At 36.2% G+C, this 25,762-nt stretch overlaps 1 protein-coding gene across 31 annotated transcripts in view; it reads right to left on the minus strand.

The window, feature by feature from the left end:
- Positions 1-25,762, minus strand: part of GPHN (gephyrin) — a 277,246-nt gene that overhangs the window by 85,528 nt on the left and 165,956 nt on the right. For 17 of the 31 annotated variants that reach the window (XM_086892677.1, XM_086892669.1, XM_086892671.1 and 14 more), the window contains 5 exons: positions 18,604-18,698; positions 16,325-16,391; positions 12,153-12,425; positions 10,782-10,889; positions 8,298-8,432 (listed from right to left, as the gene is read on the minus strand). In XM_086892677.1, coding sequence (XP_086748803.1) covers positions 8,298-8,432; positions 10,782-10,889; positions 12,153-12,425; positions 16,325-16,391; positions 18,604-18,698 — 678 coding nt within the window. The remainder of the gene's footprint in view (positions 1-8,297; positions 8,433-10,781; positions 10,890-12,152; positions 12,426-16,324; positions 16,392-18,603; positions 18,699-25,762) is intronic. The other 14 variants (XM_086892689.1, XM_086892679.1, XM_086892680.1 and 11 more) reach the window with 1 other exon arrangement.

Consider the following 25,762-nt stretch of genomic DNA (forward strand, 5'->3'; position numbering starts at 1 on the left):
GTGCTCTTGCTTTGCCTATTAAACTGTCTTTATCTCAACCCACAAGTTTTCTCACTTTTACTCTTCTGATTCTCTCCCCCATCCCACGGGTTAGGGAGAGAGTGAACAGCTGCAGGGGGCTTGGTTGCCAGCTGAGGTTAAACCACAACAGGCATCATACACGGAGCTCAAAGCGTTTGAGATAATGACAGATTTGATTGAAATGTGCTAGATTGAATTTATAGCTGTTATTTCTGTTCAGCAAATAATCAGCAGGCTCCTGTGATTGTCAGGGGGCTCACTTGCCTGATTGTGCATTAGTCTAGTGCTCCTTAGTAGCTGCTTTCTGCTTTTGCTGCTTGCTGTAGTGCTGTGTAGCCCCATACCAGCTCTGCCCCAGCCAAAACCAGCATTTATGTGCATGAAATGATGATGATGATGATGCAAAACTGTAGAGGCATGACACGGTATCAGACTGGGACATGCTTGCTTCAATAGCAAGGTAATACAGACTTCAGCATAAGAACTCTCCTTGAATGTCTATCAGACATTATGAGTGGCAGAGAAAAGGAAGGACATGTATGGATGGGGATGCACCAGAAAGCATAGCAGAGGGAACACAAAAATGCTCATGCCACGCAGATTGGTAATTCATTTAGTTCTTAGCACTTCATGCAGCTTCGGGGGATACGCAATCAGTAGAACCAGACAACCTAAAATGATTTACAAACCAAAACAGTTGAGCTGCTGAGATGAAATCAGAATGATAAAGAGCAGGTTTACATAAGGAGAACACAGTACAGCAAGAAGATCTAACGTTTTCAAGAGGTGCAACCACATGGAGAGACATACAGAGAGGATATTTCCCCTTTACTGTCAGGTTCTAGAAAGTGTCAAAAGATGCATCCAACACTGACTTAATGGACACCAGCATATGAAGGATGCTAGAGAAGTTGTGGAGAAGGTCACAGCTGGTGCTCCACATCCTCTCCATCATTTCAAGCTATCCTGACCAGACCAGCTGGGTACACACACATGGATTCTGGACAGACTAGTGAATGAGTGCATCTTTGTGCCCTTAAATACATAGACCTGGAAGGGTGAATCAAACCCTTTTTGTTCTAAAATAGCATCACCTATCTCCTATTTCATCTGGCACTGAACTTTGCTACACCATCATTAAGTTTTTTAATAAGAAAGAGCCAACAAGAAGATTGCTGTTTGTCCTTACAGGTAGATTTTTAAAACTGCTGATTATTTCATCAGAAAAGAACACAGCAATAAATGATGTGGATTGTTTATTACATCAAGAGTCAGTGAAGGAACAGAAGCCCATAGCTGAGCTGTTGATTAAATCAGGTTAATATATGAATGGACTAAGACACTAAAGAAGAGGAACAAAATAAAAACAAATTCCAACACACATAAGACTATATGAAAATTCAGCCTACAGGATGCACAGTTTAACTTTTGAAACCATTTCATGGAGAAACAATATTTAGTCAATTACATATTACATATGTAATAGGAACTAATAGCCCTAAGGAAAAAAGACTGAATGGAGATGGGAAGTCAGTATTTTTCTGACATCATCTTCAGCAAGACATAAAAATGATCACCAGGTGCCAACAAACTCGACAAGCATCAGTGCCAAACCAGAACTAGATATATTGAAAATATAGCCTGCAAACAATTTTGTAGAGGAGCATTTACAGTAATTTCTAATTGAAGACACTGGATGAAAGACAGATGCAACTACATAGCCACAGGTAAAAGAAACCCAAACCATTAAACAAACCCTAAAACCCTCATCTTGTGTTGCATCAGAATTCAAACAAGAGATTTGTTTTGGACTTCTAATGTGAGAAGGATGCACATCTTTTCCCTATCTTAAAGAAATGACAAATTGAAGTTACCAGAATTTGAAAAAAAACCCCACAAAACACTTGGCCTTGGAAGATGGCATAATAAGAAAACAATTGCTCCCAAAGTTAATTGAAAAAAAATATTTCACAGAGGAACTGACAATCTGATGCAGTGTTAGCACACAGAGACTAGAACTCATGCAATGCATGTGTGAGCCAAGATGTACCTAATGAGAGATTGTTCTCTTCTGAAGGAATACACATGCAGAATAGTTACAACTTGAAAAGAAAAAGTATTTCCAGGGAAAGACTGGGTAACCTTTTCTGACCTGTTTGAAAGTTTTCACTGGACTCAGGAAAAGAATGAAATTCTGTAGCTTAATAAATATCAACTAGTTATTAAGACATACAAATGTAGAGAAATTTTGCACATTTTTTAGAGCTTCTTTGTGTGATTCACTTTATAAAAGGTCTGAAAAGTAGCTGATTCTGTGACTGCAAGAATTGTTCTGGATGTTCTGGATCTGAAGCTAATTCCCAATTACTCTAAAATAAACAGTTCTTCAGCATGACTAAGGGAAGAGAAGTATATTTTGGTGCTGCTATACTATTTAATCCTAGCTCCAGTTATGACTAAGTAAAGTACTACTTGAAGCACACATATTCAATAAATAAGGCTAAGACAAATAACTAATTCTACTGAAATTCAATATTCAGCCTGTACTTTACCCCAGTCCATCTTCTCCAGAGTTGACTTGTTGATGGGTCTATTTTGGTACTAACAAAAAATGCCCAAAAGACTATCCCTGAAGTTTTTGACCTTCCTACAAAGTGTATCATCCATTTTTGAAAGGATTTTAGTAACAACTATGATGTTTTTGAGGGATCTTTTAATATCCCAAGCAACCAAGCTGCTTCTCCCTTGGTTACAATGTCTCACTTTTGGAGCCGCACCATGTTGTTAACTAACATCTACCAGGGCTTGTAACCAAAACGTAAACTAAAAATAACACTTGCTAGGCCTCAATTATCCACGTGTTTTGCCAAGACAATACACTTTAAACAACGAGGGAAAAAGGTAATGACTGTATGAGAATATTCTGGTATCTTGACTCGTAATTGATCTGAAAACCACTGCTGCACTGTATTGAGAAGAACCCAGGTGGACACAGTAGACTGATGAGCGTTAGGAAGCAGGATTCATCTTTAAGGCAACTGGCAACTATCACTACTTTCTACTCAAATATACATTCCATTAGCATCTCTTTTTGCTAAACATAATTTTCTGTAACCCTGGCATATGCACTGAAAAATACTAAGAGGAAATTAAACCCAGAAATAATCATGAAAACACTGGAAGTTTTAGGAGGAACAAGTATCTAACTATCTAAGTATCTGTGTGTATTTTTACAAGAAAAAGCAAGAAAACCTTGCAGTGCTTGGAGTGTGATCTCACCTATGTAGATCATCCTAACAATTTAGAACATCCTTTGCACTTTTCCATGCTTCTCAACCTAATCACAGCTAAACAGCCATGCCAAAGCACTTGCTACTTACTCAAGCATGTTCCTAGGCAGAGTAAACTTCAGCTTATGCAAACTTCATAAACAAAAAGAAAACAAAGTTCACTTGGAAATTTAGTGTATGCATTCAAACTTTAAAATACATTCACACACTTCCCATATTTCACTTTGATTACCACCGTAGGAAGAAGTGGTAAGAAGCAAGAAGAAAAAAAACCAAAACTATTGTTAGCTAAGAATTTCTGGTAAGGAACCTGATTTTTCTTTTACTGATAAATACTGAATATTTCTACTGAAAAAATTTGCAAAAACAATAATTGACAATAACATCTTTCCAACTCCACTTGCTCCCATCTGCTAATGTGCTTACTTCACATAGCAGTTCTATATTGAAAAAACACTAGACTGAAAAAATAAATCTTAATTGAGTTTAGCATTTATTTGTAACTAATTTGATTGTGTGGATGTCAATGTACACATTTAACACTGAGTGGTGGCTTTGTTAGTAAGCATGAAAAATTACTGAAATAAGGTATTTTTTGTCATAGAAACAGCTTTCATCAGCATTTTTTTATTTCAAGAAAAGTTTAAAGCGTTTAAAAGCTTTAAAAATTTAAGTTTTTCTAGGCTATTTAATTTCAGAAATTTTCTGCAACTGGAACTTTTACATAAATTACATGTGTCATTCCTTCTACATGGGGAATATTAGGTCTCTAGGTGAATGTCTACTTCTGAATGATAAGGGCAATAGTTCTTCATAGGAGACAGAAAGTAACAGAAAAAATGACTAACTAGCAGAATTAAATGTAGTCTTACAAAGGTGGTGATGGATGTAGCAGTGGATAGGTGAGATGACTTCATTTTAGCTGTGAGACAGAGCTTATAAACTGTCATTACATAGGAATAAAACGTTATCTATTGCAACTACAAATATTTAAGATTTAACTTACTACTGAGGGTGTTGTAACTAAACAATGGATAGCTAGGGAAAGGACAGAAAACTACCAAGTAAAGTAGAGAGAGACTTTCTCTTAAGCAAAATGCAAGGAGTGAAGGGAATAAAGTAGCAACATGGAAAAAACCCCACACTCTCATCTTTAAAGTACTACAACAGGTTCCTTAGGATCCTTAATGATCAAAGATAACACTGAAACTCTGCACATTGAAGTGAAAGAACTGAACATCAGTGAGACTGATGATTTTGCAAAGTGAAATACTTTGAACGTCCCTTGTCACTGAAATGAATTCCTGGCGATAATTAAAAATCTGTCCTTGGTCTTCTAAATCTGCTTCCTTTGACTTTGACACATAACACTGGCAAAAATTAAATACTGATTACATCATTCATATATGGGAGAAGTGAAGACTTCAACTTGAAAACTGCAATTTTCTTTTATACTAATATGAGCTCCCTAAAAGTAGAAGAAAACTCTAAGTTTGAAATAACGACTCAGTCATTTGCTCTGGATATATTCTTTTAAGTTATCTGAAGTTATAGACCAAGTTTTATACTGTCAGCTTAAAAAACCTCCAAGAATCAACATTAATAAAAATATAAAAAAAATTCATCAGATTTGAAAATTATTTTACTCTAGGTACCCCTTCTGCTTCTGTGTCTGAAAAGAACATTGCATTTTACTTCATGAAAATGACGACCACAAACAGACAAAAACATAGTGAGAATCTGAGCAGCTACTGGAATGACAAGAAAAACTTGTAAGACACATTGTGTCATCCTAAACTTCTGTCCTGTGAGTATTCAGCAAATTGATCTAACCATTTTAAGAAAGCCATAAAACTTTTAAATAATCAAAACTATATTGAACAAGATAAAAATATGTCAGAACCACTATAAACTTTATGGCTGAATGACTGAAAAAAGAAGGACTGTTAGTGCAGTATCCTCTGAGTAAAACTTAGATTGCCTCTACATGTGAATCCATCTACTACAAATATGGTTTAAATGCTCTTTGTGCAGTGCTTAATTCTGTTTGAAACTCAAATACAATTTAGAGACAAAAAGGTGTCCTACAGAGATTTATTAAAAGCTAAAGAAGTCTTGGGGATGTACCTAATCATTGACATAGAGCAGTCCCAATGGGAATTTGTCTCAAAAAGTTCCTATGTCCCAAGAAACAGAATTATTTCTTTTATCAGGAAACTACATTTATGAAGACTGATTGAAATATCCAGGTTCCAACTCAATACTTGTAGTTGAGTACTTTGTTAGAAACAGAGATTTTCAGAAAACATGGATGGTTAGTTGTAAACAGTAAAGCAAATTTGCAATTAAATGTTGCATTTTGTCTACATGATCTGGTTGTATACATAAACAACATTAAGTTTTGCAAAATATGATTATGAAAGGTAAAATCCTCTAACAGATCAATCAGGAGCAATAGTAACATCTTCTCCCATACCTTTTCTCCAGTATCCTCGTGAATTAGTTAGTAACCTGCTACTTACATTCATTTAATAGAGGTGCTCATGCCATTGCAGAAACTTGGGGTTTTTTTTGTTTGTTTTTTTTCTGAGACACACTGAGATTTCTGTTATTCAGCAAATTCAGTAAGAGAGATGTAAGGGTTCATGTATGCTTAGGACAAAAAAATACAACAAGGAAACAGTACAACAAAATAAACTGGAATATGCAGTTGACAAAGAAATCTAGTGCCACTTGCTCTGTGGCTAGACCACCACTTCAAAAATAAGTATAACCAAAGAAATAATTTTTTTCACCTGACACTTCCTTATCTTTGTTTCATGTCATATCTACATGTTTTGGAGCCCTGAAATAAGTTCTAAACCAGAAAATGAGACTATTGAAAAGATAAACACTTGCAGATTAAAGAAGCAAAATAAACAACCTTGGAACATCACCTGGATGCTGAAGTTCAATTTACTTTTATTCTCCTTACTGTGTGGGCAAGAGGCCAGTATAAACTTAATTCATATTGCATTATTAGAAAGCCAGGATCCAGAAGGAAAAACAGAATAAGTGAAGACATTTAGACACATGACAATATTGAAGAATCTGAATGAACCACATTTCTTGATAAATTCAGATGATGTTTGAAAACTTGAGGATACTGTAAAGGACTGAACAAAAAGATAATGGGTAGTTACTTTGTTTTTTTGAAAGTAATACACAAAATGAACCAAGAACTCTCTAAGTGTTAAAGAAGCTTATGTGCAAAATCCAGCCTCTAAGTATTAGGAAAAGATGCCATCACCCATCAAGTTTATTTTCCAGTTGGGTGTTTTTTGACTTTTCCCTTTATCAGCTTGTAACAAACCACCATCAAATACATCACAGAAAATCTAATCTACCTAGATGCTGCATGGCAATTCCTGTTATAAAAGTAGTGTGGTCTCACACATTTTGAACAAAACCTGATTTTGCAGTCATACATGAAATACCAAAGCGTGATCTAATTATGAAATGAGCTCATCTCCACTAATTGCCCAAACACAGTTTCAAATTTTCAATCTGTTTCAAACTTCTAGTACATTTCTTCTGTAATCTCTGAATCTGTCAAGACAGTCTAGAGGATTCTGCATTCTGCTTCATAAGAGATAGGCTTTACTCCTTCCCTTTGGGATAAACTTCATGAAAATATATAGGTATCATCTAGAGCTATTTTTCAGTCGAGATGTCTCTTATTTATGCCTGTTGCTGGTCACCTTTTGTTTTCTTTGGACAATTTTGTTTTATCAACAGGCATAAGGCTCAGCGCACTTTTGTCTTGCTCTTCTGCTCTGAGCATTGTAATGCATAAAGCTCTATGCTTTTATTTTTAAGCCATTAGACAAGATACAAATTTTAGGAAAAAAGTGAAGGAGATGCTTACAGATAGAATTCACTGAACGATCTTGAGAAAAGTAGACTATATAATGAAGCTCAAGTTTGCTGTCCATCAGAATAATTTTGATTCTATTACAGTGAAGATAACTACTGCATAAAACAATCCCACAGGTTAAACCAAAGTATTTCTATGGGTGGTTGCCCATAAATCTTGTTTGCTGACAGAAAAGAATGAGACAGTAGGAGAGAAGAACTAGCAGATGCTGGCAATCTTTTTAGCAAGCAGAATAATCTTCAAGGATCATGAGTTAGATAAGGAAGAACATTATTATTTGCCATCTGCTACTGGTTTATTAGTATGTCAGCATCTGGTGCCACAGAAAGATCTTTGTGATGTGAACGCACAAAGCAAATTTAGACAGTTTTCTTTGCTGAAAGGAATTCTGCTGAATGCAAACATTGCACACCTTGCCACTGGTCAATTTGCTTAGTTTTTGATGTATGCTGTTTAAAGCTTGATAAAAAGTAAACATATAGAGTTCACCTCAATGATTAAATAGGATAGTCTAATCACTAAGAACTGAATAATAATCCCACAAGGTTGGCATTAAAACTTTCTTTCTATTTAATTTTGGCTGTTTTTTGTTTCCAAATGTCAGGCAGCAAATATCTAAGTTTGAGCATAGCCAGTTGATTTGAAAGTCTTAAACTGAACAATAATAAAGTGGGGCACAGATCTGCCCCAGCCCAGGCTAGAAATTTGCACATACTTTTTGACAAAATACTATTTGCTTAATGTTGTCACTCAGTGGCAGGATTATCTATGTTCCTGGGGATACTGAGGGGATACTAAATACATTCAATGTGCTAACAATTTCATATTAATGATCAGTATTGCAAGAGATAACATGAAACTTCAGTAACCATTAGGTGCTGGTGGACCCACAGGTTAAACCGTGCAACAGTACACGTGGAAGGAGCTACGCTGTCTCGAATTTATATTATTATGTTAGGTAGAATGACACAACCCTTGCATGCGAACCAACCTTGTTCAGCAGAGGCAATACATTAATCTGATAGATTACAGGGTTGAGCGTGGAGCTTGCAAGGCATAAATGTACTTACTTTTGGTGTTGGGCAGGATGCAGTGGAGAGGCGAGAGGTGGCTTGGGCACGAGGAGATTCTGAAGGTGTAGTACTGAGGGAGGCTGTATCACGTGGGAGAACCTGAACACCTCGAGAGATGATGGAATCTGGAATCTTAAAAAGAAGAGAGATGGAATTAATAGCAAAAAATACACTGTATGTAAAATTTACTCCAAACCTTACCACAAAAACATAGGAATACCTCACTCCTTAGTTTGCACCTCCTCATACTCAGTGCTTGGCAGTGGTTAATGGCATACTCTCCTAATTTCAGTCACAAATACCTAACAAATATACAAGGCCACATTCCAACTGAAGTAGCACAGAACATACTAGTTGTCCTGAAAAAATTATGAATCAAACATACTACAACAGGAAGCAATAAGAAAATAACGGCTTCCTTGTAAACCTTTCTTTCAAACCCAACAATGACCAACACTGATATCTACCATGGCTAAGGAAGGCAGACTTTCCATTCACTAAGTAGGAGGCAATATTCTGAAAAGAAAACCATTTAACCATTTGCTAGAAATTTACTGAACCCCTCTAAAGAAACATCATGCAGTGAGAAAATTTCTCACATGAAATGTCATGCAGTGAGTAAATACTCTTCATTCCATGAAGACTTTATTTCAGGAGATTTACAAAAAATCTCAGCCTAAGGTTTGTTCTGCAAAAGCTACAGGCCTCTCCGGAGGCACACATAAAAATATAATGTGCATTGGGGAATTTCTCATTTTTCTCACCTACATTTAGAGAGTTTTTGAATTTTATTATTAAAAAATTAAATTTAGGCAATGTAAGTCTCTAATCAAGGCAACTTCTAGTTAACTCTGTTAAAAAGGTTAATAAACCCATAAGAAATTTCTGTGTGTCCTGGTGCACAGAAACTTGAAATAAAGAAGGCAGCAATATTACTGCATTTTGGACAGACTGTTCTTTTAACTTGCACTGAGTCACACTGAGCATTTACGATTTGTCTCCCTAATATTTTTTATTCATTTTTCAGTTTCAAATAATTAAATACAGAGCAGAGATCTCAAAACTTTAAATGTGGTACAATAAAATTCTTAGCTCTAAGTGAAAACAGTTTCTGTTTGCACTAGCTGGAGTGGAAAACCTGTTGTAACATACTGACAAAGACAGAAATTAATGAGGAATGAAGTTACAGAGAAAGATATTCACCATAACCATTGCTTCCACAATTTTTATCTGACCTGGCCTTTCTCTGACATACTTTTATTTTGGTTTAAATATTTGTGCTTTCATATTAGAGAACTTTGACAAGAGCATTGACAAGAAGGGGAAAAAAGTTAAAGATGTGAGTCCTTTATTCTCTTTTTCTCAGAACTAAAACAAAGATTGACAATGATGGTGAGGTAAGAAAACAATCTGTAGGTGGCAATTACTATGACTTTTATACAAGAGAAAAGAATGTCTTAAAAACATACAGAAAGGACAGCTTAAAAAACCCAATAACCTGCCAAAAAACTTTCTGCTCCAAGTTTGAAGATCTGATTTGGATTATAGAATGCATAAAAAAATAGCTCAAGAGTAATCTGCAAAAAAACACAGGAACATGTATGACAGTTTAACAGTGCTCTTCATAGAGGCTAAATTAACTGTTCTGCTGAAGAACATGGTGCAAATTCTAGTTTAGCAACCTGAACTCCAAAAAGTACCACTGCAATTAATTGGTTGTATTTATGTATGTATGTATATGTACTATATAGCTTTATCATCAGGTGTGTGAACCTCAAAGTCTTCACCCTTCCTAAGTGACTTTTCTGGAGACACAAGTTTTAAATACAGAGGTGTTAGGCTATTTGATTGATGGTTTAAATTACTATTTGCCTAAGGGAGCAGGTCCTTTTTTTTACCATTCAATGAAACAGTTTTCTACTATTCACTAAAACCCAGTAATTTATAATAAATCCACTGCTTCCTGACTCCTGAAGTCTTCTGTTTTTGGGAAATTCTACTTCTACACAGAAAACAAAAGTAAGGCAGAAACTGCAAATGATGAAAGCAAACTATGAACACCCAGTGCACGTTGTATTGTGTTGACAAAAAAACTCCTGAGAAAAAAGCAGCAAAACAAGACGAAGAGGAAAAGTTACCATTTCACAGCTCTAAAGCAGTAATTTGAGGAGATTATTTTAATTATATTCAATTATTGAGTATATTAGATGATAAAGCCAATGACTAATCAGAAACAGAGGCTTTATAGCAATTATTATCTGAGCAGCTAAATGATTCAAAGTGACAACACACATGACCTTTACCTTGTTTAGCCCTTTATCTTACACAGATATTTTCTGTAATGTGTGCTCTCAAAGATATCACTGATATGTCTTTGTTAGAAGAAAATAAACAACACTCTCTGTTCATACATAGACTGGGAGGCAGGCAGAGCATTTTTGGTTAGTGTTAGTGCAAAAGCCTCTTGGAAGTGTCTCTTACCAGTTCTCCTGCACTGCCTGCTGCGTGATGGCAATGACTGATGAGACCAGGGATGGGCTGTTGACCTTTAGCCATGATAACAGCTGGACTGGTATAGGATGGATGCTTCTAATGCACAACACATAACAGCTATGAACACAGTGGCAGGAAAACATGAAACCGTACAAGCAAATGACCAAAAATGAATGAGGTGAAAACAGCTGTGACACTGAAATGCCAAGCTCATATGAACACAGCCAGTTGAGATCTCAGGTATTTCCTGCCTTTAAAAATGGCACACATTATTTATCTTTGCCTGCATCAAAAGAAATGAAACAATTTAAAATTTGCATTAATAAGAACTGATACTTGCAAATTATAATTACCTTAATTCATCCCTGCAAAGACATATGTAATCAGAATTTTCTGTATATTGGGAGATGATCTCCAGCTGCAGCTGTCTTAGAAATGTCAAGATGTCTCACACCTGAATTCACATTTCTGGAGTTAGGATGCTGCTGCATTGGTTTAGAAAATGTTTAATATAATTTTGAGTTACTTAGACTTTCAATTCTCGTAATAGGAATTAAAAGCACAACTTGTAGAGTAGATATAGAACAAAGCAGTTTGGAAACTGTTTCCAAACACACAGGGATACATTAACTTCTCATTTGAAAACTGAACACATAAAACTGAGTATTTATATACTGCTTCAAATTGCACAATAGTTCTTGGAAAATGTTTAAAATTTGAATTGAAATTATTTACAAGTATTAACTCATTTTTTTTCTTTTGGAGTCTCTAATTTATTTTAGTTAGAGTAATGCTGATCTATGATTACTGGTTAGAGCAAGGGTATAGAAACATTATGATATTTAGTCTGTTGGCAGAATTTCACATCTCTTATGCAGACATGCACACTGGAATACAGTAAACTGGATAGTTTATTACTTGAATTGTTACCTGTCTGTCACACTTTTATCACTGTTTTCAGAAATGAAAATTTTAATTTCAAATTAGATATTATGGGTTGCAAAATTTTGCTGTGATTCCTTAGCATGCTGCCTACTGGACTTTGCATGTTCAGGTGTGTGAATACTTTGAATTAAAAAAAGTCATGTAACTAAAACCAGTCTGCCACATCACAAGGGTATCATAAAACATATGTTAACATTCAGATAACAAATTGTATTTCTCCCACTGGAATTTGAAATCACCTACCTTAATAGAATTCATATATTTTTATGAAGCTCTACATCTACAAAATGTACCTGAAATACATCTGTTTGACACATAGACATCAATGTATAGTCTTAACATGCAAATGGATATTGGTGGAAAGTGCCTGAGACAGAAACCAAAGGGTCTCTTAAGGAAAGAAGCCAGACTCACCTTAGCTGCAATAGCTGCTGCTGTTATATGTGAAGAAGAACTGTCCTCTGTTGAGGCAACTCCACTATCCTTCTTCTCTTCCTCCTCTTCCTCACACTGCACTCCTTTGTCTTCTGTCTGTTTGTGAGGGCTGGTGGTTGGAGGAGGAGAAAGAGGGGGTGGTGGTGAAGGTAGATCTTCAAGCTCATCGTGTACCTCCTTTACTTTTACAATGGCATCCCGCAAGAGATCAATGGCGTGAGGTAGGGCTGGCAGTATAAACTGAAAGCATTCCTATGCAGAACGAGAAGAGGAACCACTATGAAAAGTTACCTGCACATGCAAATATGACTTCATTCTTTAAATACGTTTGGGATTTAGATGCCTCTTTTCACCTGATCATAAATAAAACCTACCATGTCCTATGCAACTGCTCTTAAAAGATAAATGAACTCAGAAACAGATCTAGTGACTATTCTATACATTTTTGCCTTTTCTCAAGCAAGTACAGGAAATTGCACAACAGGGCTATTGTAGCTAATACTGAAAACAAGAGTTTCATTTCTGTGAATATGTAATACAGAAAACAGTTCACAGCAACTGGCAGAATGCTACAAAATCGCAGAAGAAAAACATTAAGTTTATCCCTGCAGGGATATTAACTTCAAATCTTTCCTATTATGCTCCCTCACAATTAGAGAACAATTCATAAGGGTTTCCATAATTCTACTTTTATATAATTAGATCCTTTTTTATTCATGGACTTATTCTATATACTGGAAGAATGACAAACTACATTGATATCATTAGAATGCCACGTAACTAAAAAAACCTACATAAACAAGCTATTTTCCAAAGGTCTCCTTGTTCTATAATCTTACAAACAATTAGAAAGTTTATTTTATATGGCTGGAGAAAGCAAAAGTGCAAAGACCTTGTTCCATAATGGGCATACATATAGCTACCATGTATAGCTATCTATGCTTCTAAAATACACTGGTACTTCATCAAATCAAAGTGAAACCTCAGGATGTGATGTGCCGCAGCTGCCTGCTCAGATCAGGGTCAGTATGAAACTCAGGCTTCATAAGGCTTATTCAGTGAAGTCTTGAAAAACAATCCAAGAACAGAGACTCCACAACACTTGTTGACAACATGCTTTAATGCTTAATTACCCTTGAAGTGTTTGGCTTTTTTTCAGTTTTGTTTTGGTTTTCCATTTCTTTTCATCTGGAAGCTATCTCATTCAATTTGTGATTATTGTCTTTTATTCTTCTCCAAGGCATCACAAGAAAAAGTTTTCTTACGTTGTTTGAGCAGACTGCATATAAACATTTCAGTATTGGAAAATGATGGCAGGGTTACAGGAAATAATTGCCATGGCAATGCAGTCAGGAACACACAGGTTGACAGACAAAGCTGGCATTATTCCTTTTGTTACCCTTCGATTTTGTTTCCAGCATAGGAAGGTTTTAAAAAATGTATTTTGATATTTTATAGTATCCGGAAAATAAATAAGTTTATAAATAGATATTGAAATAAATATTTTCAATAAATAAGCATAACTATGTAAACAAAATAAAAAGCAGAGAATCCATCAGAAATTACTGGAGTTTATATATCCCAGTTTGTAATTTAAACATGACTCAGAAGCATTGTATTTCCTCACAGCTTCAAATAAGAACACATTTTTCAGTTGCTTCTTTAACAGTAACAAATGACAAGTCAGACTACTTCACAGATTTAAAAATACTTTAAACATTCAAGTTGGTACTGCAAAGAACTGGGGTAAACCAGGTGAGCACAAATGCTGTGTATAATGAATGTATATTAAAACATATTTGTAAAGATAATAAAGATTATGACTTATAACGTAACTTCAAACTGCAGAGCTACTGTGCCTTCACAGTATTACTTTCTAAATTGTTTAAAATAATGAAGCATATAACATCATTACTTTAGCAAAGAAGCAGATCTCAAGTGAGAAACAAGAACAACAATCTCTGAACTGATCAATAACTGAAAAAGTACACTAATAATTGACTAATTAGAGAAGCATGTTCCCCACTCCAAGCCCCGAAATAAAAGCCTTGCTGGCTTGAGTTTAATGCACAGATTTCCAGTAAGTCCTCTAAAAGCTCATGTTACATATGAAACTCATTGTTTTAGGCAATTTTTACTACAATTATAAAATGACAAAGATTTAATAAACATCTGGTCATTTCACACTTTGCCCTCTTTTATAATATTAATTATCCTTTTCAAGACTAAAAAAAAAAACCAAACCAAAACAAAAAATTCAACACAAAAATGGAAGATTTCTGCAGATCTGGATTCAATGGTACATGCCATACAAATGTTCTCTGGTGGAAACATATTTGGCATGCAGTCCACTTCTGAGATGAAGCATTTACACTGCTGTCATTTTCCATTAATATTTTATTAAAGAAATATGTATACTGCTGCAATTTCATAGCTTTATATAAGCTTCTCATGTGATTGCATTTATAAAATGGAAAAGAAATTAGCAAGTGGTGAAAGAGAAAAATGAAGGAAATTCCAGGTGACAATCTGTCTTTTTTGGTTCTTGAGATTCAGCTTTTTATGGACCAGTTTTCTTCACTCTTCATCTTAAAAGTCTTTCCTAAAATCTGAGACTTTACAGATGTCTCACACCAAAAGAAATCATTACAGGACAGCCATCATCATGACAGCAACAAATAAAAATCAGTTCAGCAGAAGCTTGCTTGTATGATGCAATCATATGGCTTTTTTATTTTCCAGCAGAATTACCTTTTTTATTACTTACCCTACATCAATCTATTGTTAAAATACTTATTAATACTTTTTTTCATTTATTTTCCTCATTCACTTTCTGCAATTTACCTATCTTCAAAGTCTGATTGCCTCAGGACAGAAAATGACAATTGCTTCTGTGGGTTAGGAGCTCCTGAACACAAAAACCATTAGAAATTGTAGGCTATTTCATCTCTCTCCTAATTCAGCAGAAGTAGTATTTACTTGTGAAATAACCTTCTTATTGTTGCATCACTTCTTTAAAATGGGGGGCCATTGCTATATTAAATACATGTACATACATATGATTTCACATGTATGACTGGAAGAACTTCAAGAAGGCATACTCCTACCTCACCATCCTCCAATGCCTCTTGTGTGTTTTGAAGATTTTAAATTTCCTTTAAATTACAGTCTCACTAGATTTCCAGAAACACTGTGAGGAATGGTAGAATCACAGGAGGGCTCACACTGAGTCCTTGAACTGAAACATGTTGAGAGTGTATCTGAAAACCTATGGTGGCTGCTTAGGATCATACTATTCAAAACATTTCCTCTTCAACTGTGACAGCCCACATAAATGTTGTTTTTGCATCTCCAGACAGAAGTCTTTCAAGAAACAGTGACTTCAGGGCTGTGCTCCTAAACACACCGGTATGGTCTGCTCTGTGCCTGGATACTACAGGCTCGGGAGACGTGTACCAGGTGTGCATTTCTTAGAGGCCACAGGTAAAGACATTTATTAACAAGGCCAGATGTAGTCTGAGCCCTGAAGAAATAGATTCTTGTGATTGATGGGGGACCTTCCTCAGCAGTTTTGTATCAGGTTGTCAGACAGAAAGCATGAATAAAGACAAGAATTCTACCTTGTCCATCCAATGGAGCAAAATGCAGGAAGAAAACAAACTGTATAAAGAATGAAAAGTCCGCTATACCCATATTGAGAAGATTCAAAAACATTCCAAACTCTTCAAAATTATATTCTCTTTTTTCCCTCTTGCTGATCAAAACTGCAAATGCTCCAGCTAGTTCTACCATATAATACGCATTCCTCTAACTTCTGTGTGGAAAAGAATGATTTATTGGAAGCTGGAGACAACCCAGAGATAAGGTACAGCTAATCAGAGAAGAAAGGGAAAGTGTAAGAGATTGTGAGACTCTTCCTCAGCACTGGCTGCTCATGTGAGTGCTCTCCTGCACTGTTGTCCTGGTCACACAGCACCTGCAGTCAGACTGGAGCTGTAGGTCCCTGGTGTGATGGTGTGGTAACTTTACATGAATATGTATTTCAATTAGCTTTTATAAAATCTGTTATACTGGGCACTTTCTAACATTCAAAACAAGGAGAAGTGCTCATCATGGTTCCTTCCTAGCAGATCAGTAAGAACATTTCTTACCTGTGATCCTTTCTTGCTACCTGGAAGATTAATTATGAGAGTTTTCCCTCTGATTCCACACACAGGCCTGAAATGAAACAAATACAGACTGAAATTCTTGCATGCAACTATCACCATGATCAAAACAAAAGGAAAGCATTTAAGATAAATTCTATGATTTATCAGATTTTGTAAACCTGATTTCCAATATATTTGCTGATTATGTTCTCATAAAAGAACTTGGGAGAAGCTGAGATGAAAAAGCATAAAACAAGACTGACAAGGTCTAACATTAATTTGATAGTGTAAACACTGGCTAGATTTCCATCTTTATTGAGATCTCTCAATAAAGAGTAGCTCCCTTAATTCTACTGTTTACTTGCACCCAACAAATGATTTGATACAGTCCCTATTTGGTCATACACACATGGTTCCTTTGCAGTGTAATTGATTGTGTCAAACATTATGTCCCTGGCCAGGTAAAAATACTAAGTTGTGTTTGTTGCATTAATTCAAATATGTCCTTTTGATTTAAAGATTAAATATAAGAAAAGCAGAGAAGGAAGTAATCCTCAAATGAAAATTGTACTTATGCAATTCATATATAATTCTTCATAATAGTGTTTCCCTCTCCCTCAAGAAAGGCAGGACCAACTATCAAAGATGGAAGTTTTTATTTTATTTTTTTTGTCTTTTAGAAATTTCTTTGGTGTTGATGTAAGGCTGAACACTTAAGTGCTGAATGCTTTCTGTTGTCTAGAGTTTGACTATTCAACATTTTAGCTAAATATTAAAAAAAAAAAAAAAAAGAAACTAAATTGCAGAATTTTGTCTTGAGGTTGTAAAGACTGCTTCCATTGTTTACAAAAGCCAGGATGAAAAACACAAGGCTGGGATATAAGGACAAGAAAAATGTAAAAGGCAAAACTAAACCATGAAGATATGGAGGTTACAGTTTAGATAAACTGTGTAATAGTCTATTGAATAAAAATATGAGCTGTAAGTAAAGACAGAACAGAAAAGAAAATAATTTCTAGTTGTGGCATTAGCAAGAATTTTGAGCCAAAGGACATGGCTTATTGGGTAGCCAACTTCCTTGGATTTCCTCTTATATAAATAATTCTCAGTGATTAATGCTGTTTATTGGTCGCATGGCATTTTTTAGCAGGGCAACAAGTACTTCCATGAGCTGTCACAATGCTCTCAAGTAATTAGCACAGAGATCGTCTTTGTGCCACTAAATGAACTTTTGAATTCATACACAAGCCAGCCTGAAGTGTTGTTTTCAACTGGCAATTTGAGTACTGCCTGACTCCTAGACTCTCTTTTTTCATAATGCCTTTTTTCACACTATGTACCCTCAGTTTAGAAAGAATTTCAGGTAGCTGAGGAATCTCTACTGCAGCACAAAGATGAGCCTGAATTAAAGAACTGTGTGCATTTACCCCAGTTGCAGTAGTCAAGCTTACAGAGTACAAACTCAATCCAGTTTATGGTAGATTTAAAACAAAGGTATTAAGAAGTGTCCACAGAGGAATAAAAATGAGGTGGAATTGTGTTTGGCAGACAGCTCCTTTAGTAGTCATCTTCTCAGCTCTTCTACTCTGCTTTAAATGTTTTTGAGCATTAGAAGCTAAATGTCCAGGGCAACCAACCAATAATTAAAAAAGGACTAAACCAGCAGCATGAAACTCAAATATCAACTGCCAATAATCAGACCTACTGGCTCAAGAGAGAAATGGAGCTGCCAAAAATTTTCAAAAGAGCATGTAAAAGTAAGTTAAAGAGCTTAAGAACTGCATGGCTGGCAAAAGTATTGTGTGTGCTTTCAAGAAAACCACACAGATTGTGCATGCATTCCAGGTGCTTTGAGAGATAAATTAATGATATTCCTCCATATGTAGGACAGTACAAAACATCTGTCTTTATTAAAGGGATTTTTTTGCCAAACAAAGCATTTTAATACTTGATGAACAACATACAGAGAAATTCTTCACTCACCCCCAAAACACCACAATTCTAGAATGAAAAGACAGCTATTTAAGAGTGTGCATCAATATTACAAATAACCTGGCACAGAAAATACAGGAGGATACAGTCTCTAACAGAGACAACAAAGGGAATTTAATGAGACAATGCAATTACCATTATTTGAATTTGGCCCCTTTTCTGAAGTTAAGACTTACAGTCTTGACAACAATGGCAGTTATCACCTTCAATGATTTGTGCACAGCCATTGGATAACAGCAAGTAATCCTACAGAAAGAGTTCACCTCCTGTTTTGAAGGAAGGAGTCTTACCTAGAGAGCATGCCCAGAGGTGTAACATTAAGTGATCCCATCAGCATTGCCAGGGCCATCCCCGGGGCTTCTCGCTCTATTACTTCTTTAGTGGCCTGCAATCAAAGATTAAATAGCAAACTGAGTGAACAAGTGTAAGGATAAGAAAAAAATGAAACCAGCTAAAAATTGGGTAGGAATATCTCCTCATTTTTTTTTCTGCCAAGAAATGTTGTTGCTAAATTCTTAACTGAAATGTGCTGCAGAATTTTCTCTTGGTTGTGCAAAATAGGGAAAGATAAGGAGTTGGGATGAAGGAATGTTAGCAGCACTGTGAAGATTCCTATAGAAAGTTATAAAAGTCAGGACCCTATAAATATAAAAAGTGTTAACCAACACCACAGAAATAACAGCTGCCTCGATCAGAAAGGAAAAACTGAGAATAAGCAAAGAAAAGACCAATGTAACTGCCTTCTCTTCCTCATCAATCTTGTGCATTTTCCTGCTGAGATTTTCCCAGGCATGAGAAGGATGAATCAGTCTGTGCAGAAGATAGAAAAAAAAATTTGCAAAGGGAAGCCCATGTAGCAGGCAGGCAGGAAAATAGTAAAATGGTAATGATAATGGCCAGAGGCTGAGGCCTTCCCTTTTGATCATGTCAGCAAAACAGCAGTTCCAAACAGGCTGGTGGCTTTTATTCATAAGCAGTCCATACGCAGTGGGCATTGAGAAGTCTGGAAGCAGAGTCTGAAAATTTTTGTCTTTTTAGTCTTTTTCCCAAACCGGGAATCAGACAGAAAATCATGCACAACCCTCTGTCCTTACTTCCTAACACAAATTTTCTCAAATGCACAATCTGTCCAGTCTCCCAACATCTACCTTTACTGAGGACACAACATCTTTGAGACAGGTTACAGCCCTATCCTCTCCTCATCTCCCCCACAGCAGCTGCTGTTCAGTGGATCATATCACTTCATGCTCTGAAACAAGATCCTAACTTATTCAGCACAGCTAAATTGGTAGCAATGGTCATAGAACTATGAAATCCACGCCATAACATACACACAAACTACAATGCTTTCACGATACAACTATCAAACAGAAATAGAACATCTTAAATATAAGGACACCCTGAATAAACTGAATTTCCTTGGCAGTTTGATATAGACAAAAGCCAGGCAAATTATTTTGTGGGAAAGATTCAATTATAAATCACACACCTGTACTTTTCTTACTGTACTAAGCTCTTAATTACAAACAGAAAACTAAAGTCCTAGAGAAGGAAAATGACAAAATTACCCCAACAGTGTCCCTGAAAGAAGAACCCTTACATGTAAGGGTGCTTACATGAAGCAATAAATAAAACAGAAAAACAAAATCCATCAAGAGTACGGATATTCAAATTGCCATATTCTCAAACATGGTCATTAGCTTTTGACATTTTTTAAAGGAATATCAGAATATTAATTAATTGTAAATTCATATCAGTATTAGAAGACATCAGATACTGCTATCATGTAAATCTTTGAGTACTTTATTAATAAGCAAACTTGTTATGTGCTCAGTTACAGGAAATTGGAACTTTGGTTTATAAAAGACCAAGCAATTTTAATTCAGTAGCTGACACCACAGACTCCTGTATTTCAAGCATAGCATGTTGGTTTTTGGATCTACCATCCCCTACGCAGAAACAGAAAAGTCATATAAATACAGTGACAGCATTTTACACAGGGAAAATAAGAAGTGAGCTTGGAGTGATATAGACAAAAATAAAACTCCTCCATGGAGCGAGATTACCTTAAGATACCTGCTGAGATATAAAATCATCAATTACATTAAAAATTCTTAAGACATCCACAGACCTGATGATTTCTATAATATAGAGGGTAATGGCATTGCAATGAAGAGACACTTTGTTGACCATGAAAAGGTCAGTGAAACATGGAATTCCCTGTATGTGCATACATAGAAAGTCTGTATCTGTGCCTTTTCATTTCAGTTAATACCATGCTTCAAAGGTATTCAAAACTGTTTTTAAATATAAAGTACATTTTGAGATTTATTTTCTGCCCTTGAGCACAGTGACACTTTGAAGATATCATTAGTTAAAATTCTAAGCAGGCTTCAAAGGTAGTACAAGACGCAAGACAGTCCATAAACAACGATCCTGCAGCTCAGGGAGTCCTTCAATGAAATTCAAGTCCATTCTCCAACTTCATAAGAAAAATGACCTTCACAAAATGTCACTGCTAGCAGGCAATGTGATTATTAAAAATGTATAGAGTAAGCAACAAAATCTGAAAGGGCATAAAGCCCAAGCAGCAGTACAATCCTCAACACAGGTTTCTAAAAATGGTTGTTTCAAAATATATATGCTTATATTTATTACTGCAGATGGACCTCTACAAACAGGGAAATGTTTCCTGTTTTCATGTTTGCAGCCTGACTGGATGGATGCAACCAAAAAAAGCTGCTGCTAAGTAAACTACTGTAACAGTGACATCTGCTCTTGAAATCAGCCACTGTATAGTCCACTTTTGGGATGTCCTCAAATAACATAACTTAACATGTGCCCTGATCAGGAACTAAAATCACCATCACACTGGGAAGCACACTCTAAATTAGCTATATGTAGATGAATGAAATCAGCAATATTTCAATCTGTAACAGTGTTTCAGCTAACAATGCACCAAAGTGCTGGTGGCCAGGTTTTCTTGTACTTCTCTCAGTAGTTTTTGTGTGAAGGAAGGGTGGAAGAGAGATGTCAAATTTAGATTTTCATCTGTGTCCAGTTCAGGAGTTAACTGTCAGCTACCAATTCCTGCCTCTGTGGAAACTGTTAAGGAATTAGTGACTCAGAACCTTCACATGTTACCAGTACTCTAGCAAGGCTGAATTAAGACTGTTCAACCTTGTTTCATGGGCAATTCTTTTGTTGGTAGTCTCACCATCAGCCAGCTGTTGCCTGCTGCAGGGGGCCATAGTGTTGGCACAGAATGAATCACAAATCAAGGCTGCTGCCCTCGGCTCTCTTACAACAGCAGTGATGACACCGTTGGGCAGATGCAGGAAAAAATGATGATGTTTCATTCAGAGCTGTCACACCGATGCCTTAATCAAGACTGAAGCTTTACACTGATTCTCAAACCTGAGGCTTATGACTCAGGTAGGTGGAAAATACTGGAGCAAAACACTAAAACAACACTAGAAAGTGTCCCCAGTTTCTGACGGATAAGCTGGTAGTACAAAGAAGACAGGTGCATATAAGAGACAGGTGGAAAAGAGGAGCTGCACAGAAACAAAAGTACTTGAAAGTAAAAACCAGAATTGAGGAGAAAGACAGAAACGCAGAAAGTCCAGCTTGGAGGTTGCAAAGAAAGGCAAGGTCTGTAGTTTAGATAGGAGAAGGGAATGTGGGAAGAAGGAAGCTAAAGTGGAAAGGTGGAATTGCAGGAAAGCAGTAGGATTCCCACAAGGGGGAAATGACAATAGCGTGAGAGCAAGTGAATGAAGTGAGTGGGATGGGAAACAGTGAGGAGGTTGGAACCTGAGGATTTTTTTCAAATCCAAACCATTCTACGGTTCTACAAAGAAAGACTGCCCAAGGCAGCTTGGATAGAAAATAGATGAGGGAGAAACTCAGGAGAAGCAAAAAGGGAAGACAAGATATGACAGAGTCAGGACATGGGGAAGCCACGGAAGGAGACAATGGGATTGAAATAAAATGCAAAATGCTAGTTTCTACTCCAAAGAGGAGAAGTAGGGACAAACAATTTAATTATTTAGGATTTACTAACAATGTCTATAAGATAACTACCTCTTATATTTCATTGCTATATGAATAAATGCAATTGATTTTAAAGCAGTTTTTTGATTGTTTACAAAGTGCCTTTTTATTGGAGTTAGGGCATTATGTTCCCAAACCAACTGGTATATTTTTAGATATCTTTGACGTAGTTGCGGTTGCTTAACAGATGGCTCACTGCCAATTGGTTTCACAGAGTTCTCTGCTGCTTCACTGCCTTTCTTTGCCTCCACATAAATTGTTAGTTCAGTTTCTAACCTGTGGAAACCCTCCCAGTTTTTGGAGGATATACCTAATGCAGACTGATTTAATTAAAAGACCTAGACCTAGACTACTCTTCTGGAAATGTTCAGAAACTCCTTATCTTTGTCTTTCAGATATTAGGAAAGTTTGACCTCAATAGTAAGTAACGATCTGAGATGTTTCATATACTCTTCAACTGGGTTTGGGCAGTAAAATAGTTTTACTTCTTCAACTAAAATGCAAATATGAGACTCAGAAATCATAATAAATTCAATTAAACTAAGATGACAGAGACTGCCTCTGTGGAAAATATTATTTCTGTTGAACAAGTTAAAATCTATGACTCTGCATAGTATATAATAGAGCTATAGATGAAAATTAATGGACAAATTGCAGATAATTTATGTTTAACAGACTACAGCATTAGCATCAGTAAGATTTAATTACCTCTTTGAGCTTTCCACTGAAAGCTGAAATCTTGGAAGGGCTTTACCAAAGAAATACCTACATAACCTCTGCAACAGAGCTCACAGATCACAAAAGAGCAGAGAAAAACTAGAGAGATAGATCAGTCAAATATGAAACAAAAAGGTCAGTCATGTCTGTCAACCAGTTGTGTAAAACTGCATCTCTCAATTTGGAGATGAGATGCCTTCTTCAAAGTTATTCAGAATATCTCTGATGTTATTCAGAGTATCTCTGCTGGAAACAACACATGTGCCAGTAATTTTTATTCACAAATCAGCTATTTCAGCTTATTGTCTACTTCCCCACTCTTACTTTGCAGGGAGAAAATAGAGCTTACATGGAGCTAGACAGATCAGAGCTTGTCACCAAAACAACACTTAACTATTTCCTCTTCAGGAGCAACAAGAAATACAGGTTTCAGCATTGGTTTCTTTCAATACATTGGAAAGTTTTTTTGGATAAGGATTTTGAATTCATCTCAGTTTCACCATTATGGTGTCCTTCCTTGAATTCTTCCTATTCTTTGCCACCAATAACCTGTATGGTGATATTCAATGTCTTTTTTTTTTTTTTTTTATGGATGTAAGGCATGACAGGATTTGTGCTCTTTGATGCTTTCCAAAATTAGATTTCTTTGGGTAATTGCTCAGTTATCTTGACAAATGGATGAAACTGATCACATATGCTATTGCTGCAAAACAACCAAAATCAAGTAGGTTTATAAAAATATAAAGTATATAAATGTAAAGTCCGCAGCAGGTGCTGTGTTTGGGCTCACAGGATGACTGGTGGTGACTAGGCAGACATGGGGCCAGCTCTGACCCTGATGCATGTGCTTGTTCCTCCTCATGAAGTGACCATCCAGCTTCTGCCAATTTTACTGTACAGTAAGAAACTCATACTGAGACTGGTGACGGGGCATTTTGATGTCCCTGTTGGGTATTTTTGATATTAAACACAGCTACCTATGTCAGGTACACAGAGACACATACAGAGAGCACTCTCAGACTTTTGTAGATTTTTTTTTTTACATAAAAGAAAATAAAACACGTCTAATCCTGTTAGAGTGGCTTACCCTAGTGACTTTGCCTCTTATCAATAATAAGCTTGATACATACTTCTCCACTAACTGACCTGATTCCATTTTCTTTTTTCTTTTCTTCTCCCAACTCAAATCTACTAAAAGCCAAAGGTGAATGGAGCCCTGATTAATGTAGGCAGCTAAAACTGAACTCTACAAACTGGTGTATCTGCACACATCGATCACACATTTCCACTGACAATCATACTGCAGCACCAGAATGCTCCCAGCACATCTGCAGTGATTCTGCTGCCACCCAGAACCTAAACATCACAGAATGACCCTACAAAATTTATCAGTGCGAGGAACAAAAATGTCACAGCAATAACTACTGTTAAATACAGACTCTTGTTTTCTCTACTTTTCCCCATATTCATGATTCCCTCTGTCTGCAAGCTGCCTCCTCCAAATTCTCTCACTCTTGTCACTGGGAGCCAGCACACCATTTCTTGCAGTCTAATGCCTATGGCATGAGACCCGAGTGCCAGAAGATAATTCAGTGTCTGCCTTCTTTATAAAATGGTATCAGTGAACAGGTCTATCAGAACACTTCCACTGTGCAAATGACCATAAAAAGCAAGTAGCAAATAGAAGTACCTCTGACAACACCCAATGACTTATGTATGACCAAACCATGAATGTATTTAATTCCCAATAGCTGGATGCCCAATGATAATTACTTTTGTAATCAAATACATTATTATTATTATTATAAACAAATAAATGTATATTAGTTAATAAAAATCTTAGTGTTCATTGTAGCTTTCCTTTAAAGTCCTTGTTTTCTTCAACTGAAATTAAACTCATTAAAATATTTACTTAACACTCAGTTTCTTTTTTACTTACATCTTGCAAAATATTTGTGGGAAGATGCTTCACATTTTATACACTATAGAGAAGCTGAAAATTTGAATAAATATACTAGAAGAAACAACACTGTGGAATTTGTAAATTATTCTTCAGTTACTACTACAGATCTACTTCTGCAGATCTAGATCTAAATTTTTAGCTAAACCTGATTGCATATGATTTGTATAAACTTATAGATCAGCGATTTTCTTGCCTCATTTGTGTAATTAAAGTGCTAATGAAATTGATGTATCTGGGCATCCAACCGCATACATTTTCTAAATATCACTCCTAATATATATCGTGGCAATAATACTTTTTTATTCCTAATTGCTAAACAAAGTTTTAAGATCTTTAATGTGTATAAAATATTTATGCCATAAAAACTGATGTTAATTTTATGATACTGCCTACCCCCATACATCACCATAAATCCACTAGCACAATCATTTTTAGTAGCTGCTAAACAAACAAGACACTAAATGCTTTTCTGCACTGTAAGGAATGCATTTGGGCTGTATGAAGCTGGGCACAGCCCAGCAGATGCAGTACATTACAGCTGTCTAAAGGGCTGTGTTAAGCCAGTGTTTACAGGCAGAGTATTTGCAATGGTGGCGAGGTCAGGAGGAGCTTGGTGAAATGACAGCTGGAAACAAGCCCCTGCACTTTGTACAGAGAAGGGTCAGGGGTCTGCTTCCTCTGCCAGCCCTCTTTCTATGTGCAAACTGCTGTGC

The sequence above is a fragment of the Cyanistes caeruleus genome, chromosome 6 (assembly GCF_971803275.1).
Source record: "Cyanistes caeruleus chromosome 6, bCyaCae1.hap1.1, whole genome shotgun sequence".
Taxonomy (NCBI): Eukaryota; Metazoa; Chordata; class Aves; order Passeriformes; family Paridae; genus Cyanistes; species Cyanistes caeruleus.